The sequence below is a fragment of the Brugia malayi genome (genome assembly GCF_000002995.4).
Source record: "Brugia malayi strain FR3 genome assembly, contig: Bm_v4_Chr3_scaffold_001, whole genome shotgun sequence".
NCBI classification, from domain to species: Eukaryota; Metazoa; Nematoda; class Chromadorea; order Rhabditida; family Onchocercidae; genus Brugia; species Brugia malayi.
This window is the reverse complement of record NW_025062477.1, coordinates 1,591,744-1,611,802: the sequence shown is the minus strand read 5'-3', so window position 1 is coordinate 1,611,802 and position 20,059 is coordinate 1,591,744. Positions and strand designations below refer to the sequence as shown.

Here is a 20,059-nt window from a genome sequence, read left to right as displayed (position 1 = left end):
AAAATGTAAAGGCCTCTTTAATGTAGGTGTATGGAAGATGGAACAAAGTTCTTGTATTGTTTTAAATAAACGTGTTTGTTTGTTTCGATATTGTTTAAAAATTGGCAAATGAAAGGTTAAAACAAAAAACAGCAAAAGATAGTGGAATTTATTCAATGGAAATCTCATTCCTTGTCCATCCTTCATTTGGTATTTATTTAAAAAAGACATCATTTAATTGATTTATTGAAAAACATCATTAAGCAGCACTGTTTTTTCTGTCTTATTTCTTCTGTTTCCTCTCTACCTTTACTCTCTCTCTCTCTTGTCTAGAAATTTATTCTTACTTTTCATTATTTAGATTTAGTTTACACTAGTTTTTATTTGCATGTTTCAAATTGACAAATTTATTTGTAAAAATACATGACATATATAAACATATACATATATGTCATGTATATTATATATTTATGTTGTGTTGTTGAATATTAGCATTTTTGAAGTGTAAGAAAGAATTATACACCGTTTCAAAACACACACGTTTCATTTGCGGAATAAGATTTGGAAATTGTATTTTTTTTTTTCTTCATCGATTAAGATGTGAAACATCATTTAGGCTAAATGGATTTACTCCAAGATGAAAGCATGATTAATTGCTACTTTTTAGTGGATGCTTATTGCAGCGAGAGAAATATAAGCATGAATTAAGAGCATATTGTGATAATAGATTGTGAAAAATCTATCGTAGCAATTTACTATATGGAATTTGAATTATTGATCAGGTAAGCATCTTAAATTTGCTTATCTGTAGGAAAAAATTTCCTATGCTGGATGAATTACTGCATTTTATTCGCTAAAATAGTTTGACGAAATTAAAACATACAAAGATATTCTGTTGGGTCGTTGTTTATATAATGCATACAAAATCATTAAATGTTTGAAATAAAATTGACTAAGATTTATTCTATATGAAATGTATAGATTAGATATAGATGGTTGTTACTGCTGATGCTGATATCCATGCAAAATTTTGATTGAGTCCAAAAATAATTTCTTTTTTTTTTTTTTTGTATGTATGTGTGTGTGTGTGTGTGTCTGCTAAGCAACAATAATTGTGTTGGCAAGTATTGGCATTTTTTCGGTCTGTCGAGCGCAATCAGGAAAATTACATCGTAGTTTCTGAAATCATCAGACAAAAGAACTAAAGTACAAATTTATGTTGAAGGGGACGATTTCAGCAATCGTTTGTTTGTGGCAAGATTTGGTTTCTTAGACTCATAGAATAGCAGTTCTCTTTGTTATTGTCTAGGGACAATATCTATAAAAAAAAAAACATTAAATTAACATTAATAAGTAAAAAAGAGTACAGAGTTAAAGGTCTATTTTCATAATGTAGGATAGAGAATGATAAAATCGATCGTTAGCATCATATACCAGTTAATAGTAATAGTAAATTGAAGATAAAGTGGGAAAGAGGAAAAAAAGATATAAGTTAAAATATTTGTTGGATTTTAGCTGCTGCAAATTTTAGATATTTTTTTATATAAAATTTAGATTCGCATTCTCAATCATTCGAAATTTGCAAATTTCCAATCTTCTTCGAAAATAAACCACAATCGTCTTGTAAATGAAGACAAAAGAAGCTTTTGAGACGACATTAATAAATTTTAATAAATGAAATACATACACATAAATAGCGATTGCAAAGTTATAAATTCAAGGTGAAAGTTCAAGTAAGTAAACAATTCTTTCCGAGAGAGAGAGAGGTAGAGAGAGAGGGAGGGAGGGAAGCAAATGGTATACTTATATTTTAAGCCTTTATCCTGTCCTGGCCTCATCCCACATCTCTCCCTATCTTGGCTATCGCTTCATGCAGTTACGGTAGCGTTTTCGTTGTGAGACCACTTTGAGGAGTATTGATCATTGGAGTGAAAAGATGCGGCGGCTAAGGGATGATTTGAATTCAAGATTGGATGATAGGAAGAGCGAAGATGAGGCGGCAATGGTCTCTGGGGCGGTAATGGTAATGGTAATGGTCATAATGGAGGATAGATGAGAGTTGAATATTTGTTAGATTAACTTCTCGAGAAGTTACACAAAATTTCTTTCAAATTTTATTGCTCATTTAATTTAGCATAAAAGGGAAAATTATTACATTTCAGGGAAATTCCCGCAGGATTTAAGATTTTTCCACTACTCTCTCTCTCTCTCTGTGTGTGTGTGTGTTATGTCTATCCAGAAGCCAAAACTAATTAATAAGTTACAGAAGAGTTCATAGCAATCTCATTCTTTTTTTTGCTTTGATTTTTAATTCTATTGATTTATGAAAAGTGTAACGCGTTTCTTTTTTTTTTTTTTTTTGATTGAAATTATAGTCAGTATTATCCATATATCTTTTCTGTTTGTTTATTACATATTACTATTTATTAAAAGTTTTAATTTCAAACATTGATAATGTAGCAAATTTAATCCAGAATAAGAATATTTCATATCGAAACTATTTTTTCTATTAGGTATTATTAGTGATAAGAAAAGAAGTTAAGCTCATTTTTATTTGTATCATAAATAATTTTAGTGGTGTAATTTACGAAGCAAAAAATATTCGGGCCAAAAGTGGAGTGTATCTTATGTGGAGTGTATCTTTATGTATTTTTGTAAAGATCTTTTTCAATATTTCTGTGGTAAATCGAGAATTTTCTTTTTCCTTCAGAAATGTCAGTCAGAAAAGTACGTACGAAAAGCAGGGCAGCAGAAGAAATGGTCTGTCCTGCTACATCATCACCGTCTGGTGGTCAAAAAAAAGTAGTGGAATACTTTCGGACCATTCATCGTGATTCAGCCAAGAAATTTAAACGTCTTAAGGTATTTACCGAAAATGATGAGGTTAGTAGATTATAAGCTGAAATTTTCTTTTGAAGATTACACAAAGACCAATAGGTTTTCTTTGTTGTTTAATATGGTTGAGAAACTGCGTGCAATCCGGAAGAAATCCCGGTATTAGCCATTAATATTGTTTGACAGTTTTAACAGTGTTTCAGAGCATTTTCTTCAGCTAAAATGTTTCCTTTCCATTATTTTTTTCCACTTAAGCTGCAGTTCTACATTGTACTATCTGCCGCATTTTTACAAAGAGTTATCATTATATCCTCTGTAGTCAAGGTGGATTTTGCATCTAAACAGTTGAATTTCTGGGTTGAAAATAATTTTTTGCAGACAAAAACTGTTAAACATACTTTGGAATCACCAAAAAAAGTGGCTCGTTTAAAATCACCGCAAATACCGGAAAAGGAAACTGACAGCGGTGATCAAGAATGGGTTTTGCCAGTGACATGTGAGACAGAGGTCGCCCAGAAGAGTAATAAGGTAAAGGAGAATGATAATGATGCTAAATCCAGTTCGGAACCTGCGGGAAGCAGCAAGATCTCTAGGTGTCCAAGAAAGGAAATGACAGAAACTGATTCAAAAGAAAAGCGGGAACAAATGTATGATGAAATTAAGCATGATTTGGTGAATGTTGCTTTTGCGGTACCCTGCGAAACTGAAACGAATAAAGAAGATAAAATTGATTTGGAGTTAGTTTTATTTTGAATATAATATTAGTTTTTCGTAACAGCTACTTTTCTTAACTTTATTTTTAACAGTCGTTACGCATGACACTTTACTCTAATATAAGCTATGTCATTTCGTATAAGACCATCTCCAGCTTAATTTTTGGTTAAAATATGTCAGATACTGTATGCTGTTGTTTATTTTATAAAAAATTGCATGTAATTTTTTAACCCATTTTAATGATGCAAGCTTTAGCATTTTACCGAGCGCAGTAAAATTGGTCGAAAGCATCAAAAACAGCACAGATTCGAGTGTAATTGATACATTTCCACTTCCTACAAAATATGAACGGTTACTACGCTTGTTCGATTACACAGAAATGGCAAGTTACTTTTTGAAAGTATTTTAAGAAAAATAAGCTAATTAAACAGAAAAGCTGTTTTAGTTTTGGACAAATCAATCTGATCAACCTTAATTTATTTGTCTACTTAGAAATTGTTAATCTGTGTAGTTTAAACAATTAATTGGTATGGCTCGAAATTTTTGGTTTCGTTTCAAATCTGAATTTATGCTTGTGTAATACTTGCAATAGAGATGGAGCATTTAAAAATGCTGTCAATAAAAAGTTCTTGCATGGTAGTAATAATATCAATGAGGCTAGATATGCATTTTCAGATTCCAGAATCAAGTTTTAGTCGATTTTAGGTTGTTTCTTGGCTAGAAACGCAAGGGAAACGAATTACATTGAATGAAGTGATGACTAATGTTCAGCGTCAATTGAAAAGGTATTCAATTGATCTGCATGTAAAAAGTGATTTGAATAATGAATAGATTTAAAATGATTCATACTGTATTTCTTGCAGTTAAAAAAGTTTCGATGTAGTTGGATGAATTTTTAGCAACTACGATGAGCAGCAGTTTGCAATGATGCTGTCGATATATCCTGAATCGTATAACATTCGATGTGAGCGACGTTGGATGCCGATTGGTGGCAGACATTGTAATCACAAAGAATATGAATATGTGATTGAACCAAATCTTGTCAACGGTAACATAATTTTTTCAATGTTAAATACTTAATCCTTCAAAATCAAGTTAAATAATCTTTCAAAAGTTTACGATTTCGAATGGAACTGAAATTGAACGTAAGAGCAAAATCATTTTTAGGAAGAAGGAATCACCATATTTTTCTTTTTGTTTTGCAGACCTTGTTCTTCCACAGAAAAAACATGTAAGAGAAACTTCTTCATCGAAATCTTCACCGGTCAAATCAACATTGGGTTCACCTTGCAAAGTTCCTTTAGTTTCACTTGCCCGGAATCCAATACCCTCGTCACCTAGAAGAGTTATAATGAAATCACCAACCAAATCACCCTCTGGATCAAATATGGTTACTAGGTATGTACTAGTTACTCCATAAACTCTTGTAAAAATGGAGTCAAGCATTTTGATTATAATAGGTATTGTAAGTCCGGTATAAATGCTGTATAATTTTACTGTACTCTATAATTTCTCTGCAGGTGTCCTCCAAAGTTAGAAAGTCGTCGCTTACATCGGAAACTGGAATTCAAAAGTCGTTTGCGCAAGCTGGTAAATATACAGCATGCTGCTTTTTTGAAGAATGAAGGAAGTTTGTTTTTGACTTGTCTTTCCAGCGTTTCTTTATGTAAATTGTATTCAGAAAGCCTTATGAGCTACGGAATCTTTATAATTGTAATAATTGGTTTTTCTTTAACGCTAAGTTAGTTTTCAGTGTTTGCCCGATGGTTAATTACATTTGTTCTGAATGATGTTTCAGTTGAAATTTCACCTGATGAACAACTTCCAAGATACCATCCGGATTTCGACCTTGACGCTGTGGTTGACATCACACCTGCGAAGTTACCTGAAATGCCGAAAGGTGATGCTGGTCAACCTGAAACGATGCGAGAATATTTGAAAGCAGTGCCTGATAGCAGTAGTACGCTTCCTGAAAAAATTAAGGTTCATTTTTACATTTACTGTTGTACAGCAATATTTTCAAAATTGATGATGTAATAATTCATCATCATTTGGTAATTTAATATTGAATGATTTCTAGATGGTGATCAAGGAACTCAGAAGTCCAGAAAAGAAAGTCGCTGTTGTTGCCGATAAATGCATACCGTTATCGCCGAAGAAATATGTAGAAACAAAGAACACTTCAAAACCAAGTCTCCTGGAAAGAGTATACATTTCATTATTTCTAAACTGGAATACACTCTGTTCAAAATTCCAATTAATCTAATCCAATCAAGTTATTAAGATTCGAGCCAAAGAACGAGAGCGGAAACGGCGAGAAATGATGCGAAATCCCGAGATGGAACAAAGAAAAGGAAGGTTGGAGAGGATTTCTCACTCGCTATTACAGTGCATTTGCAGGTCAATTAAATGTATTCTTCAAATTTTGTGAAAAAAGTTGAATTTTAGTACATTATCTATTTAATGTTGTTGCACGGGAAATACCATACGTTGTCTTCGAATCTTCATCACCTTAAGTTAGGGGGAAAAGAGAAAATTAAGGTTAATTTTTGCCGCGAACTTTGGAGATTTTCATTCAATTATCGTCGGATTTTTCCTACCTTCTCAAAATCTTGTTTGCCCACTCTTAATAGTAATTTTAATTTAATGACCCAAAAGATTAAGAGATTAACCTGTGGTCGTTCTATAATCAACTCATAATCAGCGCAAGAAATAGGAAGTAGTATTACTTAGGTCAATTATTTCTAGAAAATTGTCAAAGTGTGTTCATTATCATTAGTGTATATGATTGATGCGGTCTATTTCTTTCGTTCGTATATATCTTCGAAGAATTTAAGTAAGAGTCAGCAAGCAGAAAAACGAATATCTATGATCACATCATTCATTTAGAAATTCATAATTTTAGCTACTACAATTTGAAAAAAGTTGGATCAATGAAATTTGTGGAATTGATCGACAAATTGGCTTTCAGTATTGGCATTATTTCGAAAGGTATAAATTTACATTAATTTGTTAAATTTGTTTGACATAGTTTTAAATAGTTCCTAATGAACATGGTGATTTTGTGGAGGCATTTATTTTATTTCATAATTTCTCTTAAATTATGCTTAACTTATCCATTTTATTACTACTGATACTTTCTTTTTGTAGTGGAAATTGAAGCAGCTATTAATTTGCTCTGCGAAGTTTGTCCAACATATTTTAAAATAGTCGAAGTACGCGGTGAAAAATACATTCATTTGAAGGACAACAATTTTTCTGCCATCCGAGATATTGTAAATGTAGAGATCAAGAAATGTATTTAGTACGAAGATATTTGTGAGATCTTAAAATTAACAGGATGCTTCAGGCAATAAATTTCGGTTATCAAGATTTTGGTACAAAAACTTTCATTCTTTTTTTGGACCAGTGTCTCGTCATATCGATTACTTTAATATTGTCAACTCTGTGATGTTATCCTTATTACTCTTTCTATATCTTCTAACAGTTTCTCAGAAACCATGCTTCATTTTAATCGCATCTGTCGTTCGTTTCTATGTCCTGGAACTATAGTAGAACTGACATAGCACTGTACTCTGTATGAAATTCAAAACATTTATTTAAGAAGAAATCACAAGCTCATAAAATGTGTTCCTTCTTTTCAATTTTCTTGAAGAATTTGTGAGTGCAAAAACGAGGATAAGAAATGTTTTGTCAAGGGAATTTTCAAGCCAGATTGGATTAGCGCAGTATTTGTGTTGTTTATAGCATAGTGAATCGCATTGTTTTTATTCTCGATGGTTTTATCCTTCATGTAACGAAAACAAATTTACACTTCAAAATTTCAATACTTCAAAAAGTCGGTAAATTTAAGGTTTCTTTTTTTTTTTCCTTAACAGAGTATATGTTTCTTCTCTAAAAAAGTCTAAGAAATATTTCAAAATGAAACAGATGTATGGCTTATTTTTTGTACCTCTTTGGAAAACTGGTATATTTTTGTATGAGAGTCATTATGCACCACATGATGATTATTAGTAATAATTATTTTACTAAAAGAGGAACCCAAATGTATTGAGCTGAAGTCTGAAAGTTAAATTAAACATTCTCATATCTAAAGATTGTTCTGCAATTTATTACAAAAAAATATATCCTGGTCCTCCGTTGGCTGTTTTTTAGTACTTGCTTTAGCATTTTGATGCTTCTCACACTTTTACCAGTCTCTAAAGTGATAGAAATTTTGTGATTAATTGTGTTTTTCGTTATTCATTCAATTATCAGTAAATTTAAAGATGTTTTATTCAAAAGTTTTTTCTTTTTTTTTTTTTTTTTCTAGTTTTGTGTTTTTTCATATCACTGCTTTTTGCACTGTTTAATTTTTAATTGCTGTAATACTGTATTTGCTCGTATAGTAAGAATTTCATTGATTATTGCTTTAGCATTTATTTATTTTTTTCTCTTTTAAATTCTAGCTACATTATTAAGAGCTTTAATTTCAAAAAAATAAATTACTCGTTGCTGTTAGATTATTTTTTTCAATTCCAAGAATAAGAAATGCAATTTTAAATGCCAGTTTTAACTGTTGTACTGTACCATTATTGCATTTAGTAATCTCTTCAGTACAATTTTCTTCACCAACTGTCATTTTCTTTTAAGATCTCACTTGTTTTATCATCTTTCTTTTTTTTTTTTTTTTTTGCTAATTTGTTAATGGTTTTCTTGCCAATAATTTTTTATATGAAAAAAAAAAAAAAAAAATTTTATATCTTACTGTCATTCAATGTATTAAAAGCAGTATATAGTTATGAACTTTCATTCTCCTATTACCACTTTCATTTTACATAGAAGAAAACCGGTCATTGATTTTCTTTTATTTTATTCAAATTATTTTTGAACTTGTATTTTCAACAGCATTTTTAACTGCGATATATGAAAATTAATTACATGTATCATTCGTAAATAAGTTGAATCAATCTTTTTCTTTTTTAATACCATTTTTTACTGCTTATAAGGATCACTTCCTATTCCATACAATGCATTTATTGTATTTAATTTCTATTCATGTTATCAATATAAGCAATACAATTTACATTGCATCGACTCGAAATTCCATTTTCATTTTTTTCATTCTTCTCTTAATTTCATTTGTCAAAGTTCAATAATATATTCTTTTTAACATTGCATAGAGTATCATTTCATTAATTGGAGAGGTTATCTTAACGACGATAAACAAATTATTATTTTTTTTTTTTTAAATATCCTTAAGGAAATGAAAGAACGGACAATTTATTTTGATAATAGTAAATTAATACCACAGCTATTGTTTACAGATTCAATTATTCCTATCAAATATCCTATTCCAGTGAGTAAATGTAATTTCAATATTTTTTTATAAATCAAAAAAGTTCTCTTATTAAAATTATTCTCACTCAGTTTTACAGTTTTTTTTTTTTTTTTTTTTATTTTGAATGATTCATTTTTTATTACTTTATTCAATGATGTCCTGTTTTATAATATTGCATTTTTATGTTTTACATTTAACGTATATGACAAAATTTATGTATAGCTTTTGGAATAAATTTTGATATATAATATATACATACATATATATCTGAGTAATACTCATAATATTCGGTACTTCTAAAATAAATGAATTTGTGAGATAACTTTATAATTGGTTACATTTGCTAAGTTTACTATAACTGTTGCTTATAAATTATCAACAAATAGGCAAAAAAAAACTATTAGAATGACAAATATTACTATCGAGAAATGTTTACAATGGATGGTATTGTGTTACAACGATGTCGTTTGAGACGTATCAAATTTCAAAGTGTGTGCCGTGAAGAAGGGTTATTCGTAAGTAAATTTTTGTGTATACTTTTTTTTTTTTTTTTGGCGGTTATGTATGATATTTGTCGTATCTTTCTTCTCATATTTGTTTAGTTTAAAGATTTATGTAGGATATTTCTTTTTTTCTGGACTAAATACATTTCGGGATTCGTTTAATCTTTAACTGATTTCTTATCACATATTTGCTTCATATCTGTTTTTGCTAATGCATATAATCATTTTTCTCTTCCTTTTGGTTCGATTAATTTTTCAACTATTTCATCAAGTTAGTGCATTTCGAACTATCAATGGGGAATAGAAATAAATTGAAGTTTTTTTTTTTTTTTTTTTTTTTTTTTGAATATTTATGTTTATTGATGAATTTTCAAAATTATGCATTTTGAAAAAATCAATTTCTAGCAATATGCTCCTTTCATTCAGTCTTTCGTTATTTAACTTTTTTTTGTTTGTCTATGGAATCAGAATAAGATTCACAGTTTGAGAAGAAAGAAAGCGATTTACATTTTTGGCTTACCTTTATTTTTTTCTCCTTATCAGAAGTATGGGATCGGTAAATTACAACATTCATTTGATAAACGTAGTGATTACACCGTGGATTAGAGTGCTTGCTTTATTTTGTTTAACTAGTGGCATTATATATTTTTTCTTTTTTTGTTTGAGGCGAAGAAGATTTTAAGATTGATGCTCAGAAACTGATGTAATAATAAAATGTAGAAGAATTTACAATGAGCTGGTTTTTTTTAACAAAATAATCTTACTGATCGAAATGATTTTCATCAAAAATTGATCTTACAGCTAAGTCCAAGGTTTTGTTTAAGTACAGTAATATTTGGATAATTTTGAAAAATTGATTAACATTTGTAGATAATTTCGTTTAACTACAGTAAGCTGATTACTATTTTGTGGTATTGCAAAATGCCCGATGTAATGCTTTATTATTTATTGTGGAGAAGCATGAAATTTGTAGTATAACCTGTTGTTTGATATTGATTTTAATTTGTAGTGTTCTGCAGTATAAACAAGATGATGGAAAAGAGTAACATGCTCGCGTTTATATTGATTTATTTGTGTGCACATATTTGAAATTATCCTAGATATATTTTCTATTTTAGTGCCATCACAATAAGTTATGCTTGTTAGTTTCGTTTGTTAGTTTTATGGTTTCTTATTTTACTATTTCGGTTTCAGGTAATTCTTTTATATGCAAATGCTTCTTGTCTCATTTAGATTAAGAATATTTTTTTAACGAAATGTAATTAAATATTCGCGCATTTTCTTGTAGGTTTCTTATGTTAATACTTACTGGAAAACTCATGTATCGTATCGCATTTATGCCTAGAGAAATGGAGTAACTTTCCACGTTTGCAAGTATTGCAGGAAGTATCAAGCAAACCGAAGAGCTGTTTATTTTGATTTTCCGACAAATGAAATTAATGAACTAGAGAAACTAGAAATGTTGAGATAATGACATCGATAGCAGAAGCAGTAACAGCAACAAAAATAAAAGCAACGGTAATGAAGTGCCACGATTGCAATGCACCATTTACAAGTGAATTTGGAAATTGTGCTAGTGGCAATGAATGTTTGGCAAAAGATATTAGTCATAGCGACAAAGATGATCAAAAGAAAGACTGGTGGTGGTGTCGTGATTGTATGGCCACTGTATGCAGGTATTTCTTGTCTCACTCAGATTAAGAACAACCTTTTTTGTTAAAGAATGTGTAATTAGGCATCGGTGCATTACAAATACGAACGGCATTTTTGTTTTAGTAAGAGCAAAAGTGAGGTTAGTGGATAGGAAGAGTGCGATAAGTTAAAAGATTGCCTCTATTGCAAATAAATAGAAAGAATGAATGTGTCATAATCGTTAACCTGATTGGGTTAAAGAGATGCTTTCCTTAAATTCATCAACTGTTTAGGCTAAATAAAGACTTGCAGTAAAATTCGAGTAAATTCATAAATTGTTTAGGCTAAGGATTATTGCAGTGAAAATTGTAAAGGAAATGTCTGACGGTTCAAAAAATAACCCATCATGATAGTGATAGTAATTACTGTTTTTCTTCCTTCTGTTCTTTTTTGCTTTTTATCCTGATCTCATTCCTACGCGCTGATGAAAACCGGAATGATAAGATCCGGCTCGAAATATCTATAAGATCCGGCTCGAAATATCTACCATAGGCCATATAAGAATCTACCGCGTTTCCGCATATTAGTAGAAATTGGCTCACGGCATACGCGTCTGGCTTTGTCTTTTAGGGTGATATATAAAAATGAAATTTACACTTTTCTATCGTAATTCCCGATTTTTGCTGGGAGTACAGGAAAGGACTTTATGCAACAATGACTTTTAGCATTGAAAATATATCGACCCATCGATTTTGTCAATAACTTATATTCTAGTTTTTTTTTATCTCCATTATTTAATAAGTTTACTAAACAAAAATATGTTGAAAAAATCAGTTTTTAGGACCGTATTCAGACGTCATCACAAAACATGCTGTCCAATAGATAACATTAAATATTGTAAATGCAATCGGTACACAGAATCGGGCATAGAAATCAATTTTAGCTGGAAAATAAGTAGGCCTCATGAAAAGTTGTTTGATGCGATCCGCCACTCTTTCATGTGGATGCACTGATAACTGCAAGAAACAATTGAATCAAATATTTCCATCAAAGTCAAATCTTTAATACTAAAATTTTACAAGAACTATATAATTTTAGTGGATGTGGATTATCAGAAATTTTAATTCTTCTTTTTTTCTCAATCCTTTCATTTCTTTGTGTCTGTATTTATTATCTTTATGAAATTTCGATTTTGAACGGTCCCTAGTAGTCACTGTTTGATGACATTTTTGTTTCTAATTTAGACTTAAATCATAGAATCCTTATCAGCTCACCAAATAACAGGTACATTGCTGGGGGTAAATTTGTTGATTTTCAGTGCTTCGTTTATCAATTCTTCGACGTCCTTTTCTTGACATATAGTTCTTCTCTTGAAGACAGTTATCTTGATAAGAAACGAAAGCATATTCTAGAAGTGCTCCAAATACGAATGCTTGACAAGCTGAAATTATATATTCGTCCTTTTCATAAATTTAAATCAAGTTTATTTTTGATGCAATACACTTGGAAAGAATATTTGCATTTTTAGAAGTTTTTTTTTTTGGATTAATGGACTAAAAATTGAATGTTAGCAAGTAAAAATAGGTGATGGCTTACCGCCTAGCCAAACGTCCACCACTTTTACATAGCTTACAGGAGGCAACTTTGCATTAATAGATGACGTCTGAAATGTTTTTTTTTTTTTTTTTTTTTAAGTTTAAAAAGAACGAGTAACAGTTTTCAAATTTTACTAGAATTTTCGCTAACTTTCAGCGTTTAAGTTTATGCGAATGGAAGAAAAAGAACCATTGTTTCTCTCCTTTCCGACTTTAAATTTTAATCCTAAAGACAAAGAGGTTCTATATATTAAGTTTAGGAAACTATGCAATTGCGGAACATATAAATAAAACTGGAAGTTGAATCGAGTTTCAGTATTCAGTCAATAATCATTTAGCGTTGGATTGAAATTTTATCTTAATATCATACCAGTGTTGTCATTGTGAGCAAAGTAGTAACGCCAAGAGCAATACGACCTGCTGTGGAATGTATATCAATCCAGAAACTGACCCAGCTGACAATTACGATCATTGTTGTTGGACCGTATAGCTGGATTAAATAGTAGCTGAAAAGATTTTTTTATGTTAAATGCAATAAGTTAAGAAATAGAGTCTTTCAAATGAGCAATTAATATTAAGGTGTATTAATAAGTCTCTTTGATTTAGTTTGTTTGTCGGAGACTTTTGATAAACGAATGCGAATAAAATAATTATTTCATCGTTGATCTTTCCTAAAGTGTAGCAAATCAATGGTTTTTAAAAGATCCTAAAAAGTGCTATCTTATAGACATAGTGCAAAATATTTCAAATACCTGAACTGACGCGAAAGTTCGAGACGCATCCTTAAGCAAGCATAGGTTCCTGAAGTTTTGGATACAGTTATGAACCTTTTCAGGAATACATAGTGAGAAATTTCTGGTGCTAAGTTTCATTAGACTTTACTAGAGATGGTGACAAAACTTGCCTCTACACTTCGTTATTCTGCGTAAAAGACAAGCAAATAAGACTATCTAAGAATAAAAAAGGATAACTATATGTTTTAGAATCACAAGACCAATGGGAAGAAATTGCTGCTAGTTTATCAAGAATATTTGGCAGCCATACCGCAGCATTCTTTTAGCCATCATGAAACTCGTTGAAAGAGTGACGCATGGTTGTATCAGGTATTGTTCCATTACAAGCTAGAAGAAGTGCTGTAATGATTGACCGGTTAGTTCCGGTTGTACCAAATTATGCGAAAGTAGAAAGCACCTGTATTAGTATGACTGGTACATTCATGATTTGTTTCTATAGCTGTGAGCAGAAAATTAGGCAGATCACTACCAACACCGGGTTTTCTTTGTACTGGTGGTCCTCCTTCTCTTTCCCATTCATATACAATATCCTGAAAATTTAGATTTATTTTTAAATAACGTTTCTGCTCAGCACTTAATGTTTTATTTCTTATTGTGAATTCTAATTTCTATTTTACTATTTTTCTTTTGCTGGCATTATTACCATTATAATTTCTTGTTTGTATAACAAATTATTATTAGTTGTACTACTTTAAAATATAGGAAGTAGAAACTTTATTCAGTAGCATAAAGGTGGAATTTTAGGTGAATAAAACAATTTGTTTTCACTTCATTAAATATATAATATGATTAGCTTTTTTAACAAATTTGTTATACAAACAAGAAATAATTTAAATCAGTTAACCTGGAAGAATTTTACAATTTGATTTTGATTCCTAGTTCTCAATTTAATTTATTCAAAAAAACAGATTTCCTCTCTTTACAAAAAGTATTTGAATATTTGAATTATAGCATTGTAGCATTAATTCAAGAATGATTTTCGAATAAAAGGAAATTATACGGTGACAGTGTGAGCATAGCTAATTAAATCGAAATCGCAATATTGCACATCGAGAGGATAAAGCTGTAGATGCATTGGGCATGATAGTGTTAATGATAATCGTACGCTGTATAATATCTGTCCGTTCGGATATATCCTCAGAAACATATTCTCTGTATCGATGTGATGTCTATGTGCTGCTTTTTCAGTCTGGAATAAATTCTCTGAGATACTTCAACAAAATCTAAAGTAATGATATGAAGAAATATTTATCCAATAGTTTTTTACTTCTCTTTAAATACTCTATTTTAGGTATATCATCATTTAAAAAAAAAAAAGAATTAATGTTTGTTTGTAAAAAAAAAGAAATCTTTTTTTACATCGTTACATACCGGAAAGAATGAATCAGGCATCCAAATATTGTTTTTGATGTAGGGAACTGTAAGGAAGTTGGGCATATTAGTGATATGCATATTTTCATAAGCTAATCTACGATCAAGCCATCTTTCCCTGAATGTTATCTGCATGCTGTATTCCTGCAATTGCAAATAGAATTTTAATTCTGAACAAAATCATGAAAAAGTCAAGCAGTGACTATTCCACTAGAAGGAAATTTCTGAAATTGTAAAAAGTAGTTTTGAATGCTTTGTTAGATATTCCAATCATTTACTTCGAATTCAGTAGTTTTTTGACCTTGAATGTTTCTTAAAGATTGAGAAAAGCTTTTGCTACATATTTTCAATAATTTTTGATAGCAAATTGTTATATATATATATATAACTAGATTTAGTACTTTTAAAATTTAATTATTATCTATTAATTATTATTATTATATCAATATTTTTTCCTCTAATTTATATTAAATTATATCTGCATTTCATTTCCACTTTACAAAAAGCAATTTTAAAAGAAAGAACCTACCATATTCACAACATCGATTTTACTTAACATTCGCAGCATAATGTTTACTTTAACAATAACAGGCCCAACAGATGCTGAAAGATTTGGCCATCGATTATCTTAAATTTAACATATCTGTATCTCGAATTTCAAATCAACCACTCTTTCCGTCTTTCATTGCTTAATAATTGATTAATATGTTTGTATTTGTTCTTTTTTAAGGCTTCAATGAATAGAGTACGAACAACATGGATTGAAAGGTATTTCAACAGATTCGAAATCTTATTTTATAGGAATTTAATTAAAATTCAATGTGTGTCATCATTTTTGAACTCTAGCGTTGGCATCAGGAGTTTTCCAAGTAGGTAGATCTCTCCTCTTCTCATTTTGACACGAAAGATTTTGATTTTTATTGTTCAGCTGGTAGAAAAAAGTTGTGCTTTTGTAAATATCCACATTGTTTACAGAAGAGTTTTTTTTTTTTTTCCTCAACATATTTTTTTTTGGAAATTTTTTCAGAAGATTTTTCTGAATCATGGGAAGAAGCTAAAATAAGAATGCAACCTCCACAACTATGTCGTTTTTTTCTTTTTTTGTTCTACCTAGTGAAGCTATCTCTTTTGTTGGCGAAAATAATTTCATTCAATCGAAGAGGTTTTTTAGAAGTTTTCTTTTTGTATGAAACTGTATGGATCGAGAAAAGTTTGTTATTGTTGGGAAATTTTTCTTTATTCTAATCATCAAAATTACTTATCGAAAGTACTTAATCAGTCTCTTCGTAAAAGGTTAATGATTATAGATCTCCATTAGTTATAGTACAGTGGCTTAATGGAGCTCAAAAAAATGTAGTAGTTCCTTCACAGGAATGTTTAAAAATAAATTCTTTTTCTGTTTAAAAATAAATGCTCTTTAAATCTTTTTCCATATTTTTAAATGGGCTCTAATTATTGTAAAATTTTATAAACCTATCTAAAATGGTTAGAAAAAAAAGATAGTGTAACTTTATAAACCTATTTGAGCATAATAACTTCTTGACATAGAATTATTTTGCAAAAGCAATCAATGGGAATTTAACTATACCTGAATTATTAGTTGGTGGAGGTCGAACGCGTTGATCATAATCTTTGAGAAGCTTTTCAAGAATTAATTGATCATCAGAACTACTATGTATCATTTTTTGAGAGTTATCCAAGTTGACTGTGGTCGGTGTATCAATTCCGTTACCGTTTTTTACTGTTTCTGTCATACAGAACACAATGATAGCTATAATGCCCATCATGAAGATAGCATAGTTTAAGCTGGAAAAAGTGAAATTTTGTACTCATTCATAATATTTTTGTTAATTCGTCAAATAGCTTAAGAAGTAATTTATTGTTTCGCATTATTATGGAAGAATAGCAATTATGAATAGTTGTGAATGATAAAAACTTTGAATATATTGATAAGAATGATAAAAAATTTGAATATATTGATAAGAATGATAAGAAGTTAAAATTTTTCTCTAATTGATGAAGACAAGTGCATTGAGAGAGAGGATATTAAATGAATATATAACCAGTGAAAAGAGTGGTTACCTAGCTAATGTAGTTGTCTATCTTTTGCTTCTGTTTCCACCGTTCCCTATCTTTTCTTCGGTTGTCTTTTTTTTTTGTCATTCAAATAATAATTGACAATGTATCCTTAGCTTTATCAGTAAAGTAAAGTAAGCAGGTTCGTGAACAGTTATTTAAAATAATTAATGCGGGCAGATAAAAATGATATGAAGAATTTAAAATAAATTTTATTGTAGACTATATTAATAAGTGAAGAAGAATTAAGTAAGCAATTCATTAAGTAAATGGGATAAAGACATTAGCAATTAAACAACCGTATTTATAATGAATACTGCTCAAAAATTTAGCATTATTTTTTTATTTTTTATGTGTAACAGTCATTCTGCTACTAACTGAAATTATGATGAGGATGAAATAAGAGCATTTATTGTATTTATTTTGAAATTACTATCCCCAGTGCATCTGCTGATAAAAAGTAAAAAATTAAAGAAGAAATCGTAGGTTTTTTTCGGATTATCCGAAAAATAAAAGTGGAGAAACCAATTAAAATGATAGATAAACTTAAGACATTTGATCAATAATTATATGAAAAAGCAAAACAAAGAGTTTAGCAGTTCTTCACAACTGTTAAGCTGACTAAAAGAACAATTAAAAAATTGAAAACATAATCAGGAAGTGAAGTAGCATCAGATCAAAAAAAAAAAACGCCTTTACAAGAAAACTATTAATGCCGGTTTACAAAGTTATTCATCTGTATCAGTTCTGACATCTATCTTCTAGAATGTTATTTCTGGATTATAGAATTATCTCATAATTAGTGACACTGAGTAAGGATTGAAATCAAAAGACGAGAGTAGGAATTAAAAGAGGATAATAGGCATTGTTCCGTTGAATTAATGATACTAATTCATTCTTCCTTGAAATTAATGTTTCTTTGAAACATTGGTTTTTTTTTTCCTAATTTTACAACAAACTTGAGCATACTAGAAAGATTGCAAGGTAGTAATTAGGTATAAATGAATAAATGATTCGGAATTTATTGTTAATTCAAGTGGATAGTACCATAAAATCGACAAATCTGTAATATAGTAGTTTAGTTTCTGATAATGGTATAAATACTGGATGTTTTGTTGAGCTAATTAATATATGAGATATATATATATGTCTAATTAATATAATGAGCTTTAATATGAGAATAATAAAAAACAAACAAACAAACAAAAAAAAAAAACAATTAGAAAATCTTAAATGCTCACAATTGTAATATTTTAGCAAAAAATGATGAGATGATGTGATGGTAGTTATGAAATTATAAATTTGGCTTAGATTCCATGACAAAGTGATAAGATTTTAGGATACTGTAATGTGTCAGGAGAATTTTTCATTCATTTTAAATTCGTTTAATTTCCACTTTACACATTTCTTTAATAGTTAAGCAAATAGCAGCTAAAGACTGAATAATTAAATGATTTTGGACAAATAAATGTGGATTCGATGTATTATTTTTAGCTTATAAAAGCATTTTTTTTTTTTTTTGCTATTTAGTTACAGTGAATAAAATATGATTTTCAAAGGAAGTACTAGTTTATTTGAGATGCACAGCTTTGGATAGATCATTTAAAGAAGAATTAAAAGCTTATTTTTGAAAAGCGTTTTCTCAGAGATTTTTTTTTTTTTTTTGCCAACAGAAGGAATAAAAATTTCAGAAAGATTTCATATATATATAAATGTATATATTCACCAAAAACAAAGATTAGTGCACGCAATGACATTAGAATAATAAATTCGATTATTATATGTTAATTTTATCATTATTATCATATATTCTGCAGTTTGATTGATTATCAAAAATTGCAATACATGTAAGTGAATTAAAGGTAGCATTTGTTACGTAACAATAATTTAGGATGAGATGAGCATTAAATTACTTCATTTACGATTAAATTGCTGTAGTTTTTTTCGTTAAGTAAAACTTATTTCATTAGCCTTAAAATTTCAAAAGTTGTTGAATATTAAGAGAATGAGTAGCAAAATTTCTCAGTTAAACTGATGAACTGTTTTATAACTGATTGCTACGGTATGAGGAGTTTTATGATTTCTAAGAAATTTCCTAGAATTTTGAACAAATTTGAATGCGATAATAGAAAGTAACATTAGTGATAATTGTGATAAGGATATCGGGTAGTAGTTATTAGTGATAAGGATATCAGGTAGTAGTTATTATAGCGCATCTGTAATAGAGAACAAATTTCTTCTTCTATGCTGACAAAAAAATTTTTTTTTCCTTATCAGGAAGTGATCTATCGTTTGTTACTTTACTTTAGGAACAGTACTTTAGAATTTCAAGAAAAATTCATAGCACTTATAAAATTTATTTTTTTTTTATTGATGAAAAGGTTCATTACAACTAAGAGTTTTACATAGATTAAACTGGCTTCTCGCTTCATTCAAGTTAATTAGGAAAAATTTGTTGATAGCTTTGAGATAAGTTATGGTGATGTTAGCAATTTATTGAAAAGGAAAATATTTATTTGAGCTAAAAGAAATAAGAAGTTGTACTTATGATCGTTTTTTTTTTTTTTGTTTTAGTGCTCACAGAAAGATAGTTTTTATGGGTAGTAGAATAATGAACAGAGTAAAATAAAAAGATTGGAGAAATATGTAAATTTGAATAAATTTAATCAATGGCAAACATTAAATTATACGTCAGTGATTAGTATAATTAACTTATATTTACACTGAATAAAAAAATTCACATATTCTTTCATTACTTTCTTTCTACTTTCCAGAATTGAAATTATATCATAACGCAAATGCAACAACAACAATGCTATAATCAAAATAATAGGGCAAATTATCTTAAAGCATATGAAGGCAGTTAATTGATCTTAATTGTAAATGCTTCCATTTAAGAATGAAGCAGAGTGTTGGATCATAGCATTAAAAGAAAAAGAAATTTTAGTTATATTTAGCTCTCTGTTTAGAGGTGCTAAAATCAATCGATAGATTAGTAATTTAAATCTTGCATATATTTTAAAGATTAAAGAAATCTCCATTCAATTTTCTTTAATGGATATCTTTTTCGAATTGTATATTCAGATTATTAACTTTACAAGAATATTTTATCAGATATGTTGCAGTTTTTACTATTATTTTTACATGAAGATTAAATTAAATTTACACTTCAAAGATAGCTCATTTATGTACAAATAGATTATTTACTTATTAGTCATTTTATTCCTTATAATTTCAATT

At 29.3% G+C, this 20,059-nt stretch overlaps 4 protein-coding genes across 5 annotated transcripts; 3 read left to right on the top strand and 1 right to left on the bottom strand.

The window, feature by feature from the left end:
* Window positions 1-1,915: 1,915 nt before the first annotated feature.
* Bm9677 (Uncharacterized protein) lies at window positions 1,916-2,035 on the top strand (the record flags this gene model as incomplete). Its single annotated transcript, XM_001893070.1, has 1 exon — window positions 1,916-2,035. The coding sequence occupies one exon, from the start codon at window positions 1,916-1,918 to the stop codon at window positions 2,033-2,035; it is 120 nt and encodes a 39-aa protein (XP_001893105.1).
* A 656-nt stretch (window positions 2,036-2,691) lies between these two features.
* Window positions 2,692-6,833, top strand: Bma-cdt-1 (uncharacterized protein; the record flags this gene model as incomplete). Its single annotated transcript, XM_043079686.1, has 12 exons — window positions 2,692-2,862; window positions 3,193-3,551; window positions 3,784-3,910; window positions 4,234-4,313; window positions 4,428-4,576; window positions 4,734-4,926; window positions 5,049-5,158; window positions 5,327-5,511; window positions 5,609-5,734; window positions 5,813-5,928; window positions 6,434-6,519; window positions 6,679-6,833. 12 exons carry the CDS (start codon window positions 2,692-2,694, stop codon window positions 6,831-6,833), a joined length of 1,857 nt encoding a protein of 618 aa, XP_042935620.1.
* A 3,988-nt stretch (window positions 6,834-10,821) lies between these two features.
* Bm9675 (Uncharacterized protein) lies at window positions 10,822-11,393 on the top strand (the record flags this gene model as incomplete). Its single annotated transcript, XM_001893072.1, has 2 exons — window positions 10,822-11,027; window positions 11,327-11,393. 2 exons carry the CDS (start codon window positions 10,822-10,824, stop codon window positions 11,391-11,393), a joined length of 273 nt encoding a protein of 90 aa, XP_001893107.1.
* A 420-nt stretch (window positions 11,394-11,813) lies between these two features.
* On the bottom strand, window positions 11,814-16,497 carry Bma-glc-2 (the record flags this gene model as incomplete). Of its 2 annotated transcripts, none has more annotated exons than XM_001893073.2 (10): window positions 11,814-11,999; window positions 12,258-12,424; window positions 12,580-12,646; window positions 12,949-13,084; window positions 13,331-13,379; window positions 13,770-13,902; window positions 14,373-14,561; window positions 14,744-14,887; window positions 15,273-15,370; window positions 16,332-16,497. In XM_001893073.2, 10 exons carry the CDS (start codon window positions 16,495-16,497, stop codon window positions 11,814-11,816), a joined length of 1,335 nt encoding a protein of 444 aa, XP_001893108.1. The 2 variants fall into 2 exon arrangements, with proteins under 2 accessions (XP_001893108.1, XP_042935619.1); XM_043079685.1 differs by having other exon boundaries at window positions 15,273-15,346.
* Window positions 16,498-20,059: the final 3,562 nt, after the last annotated feature.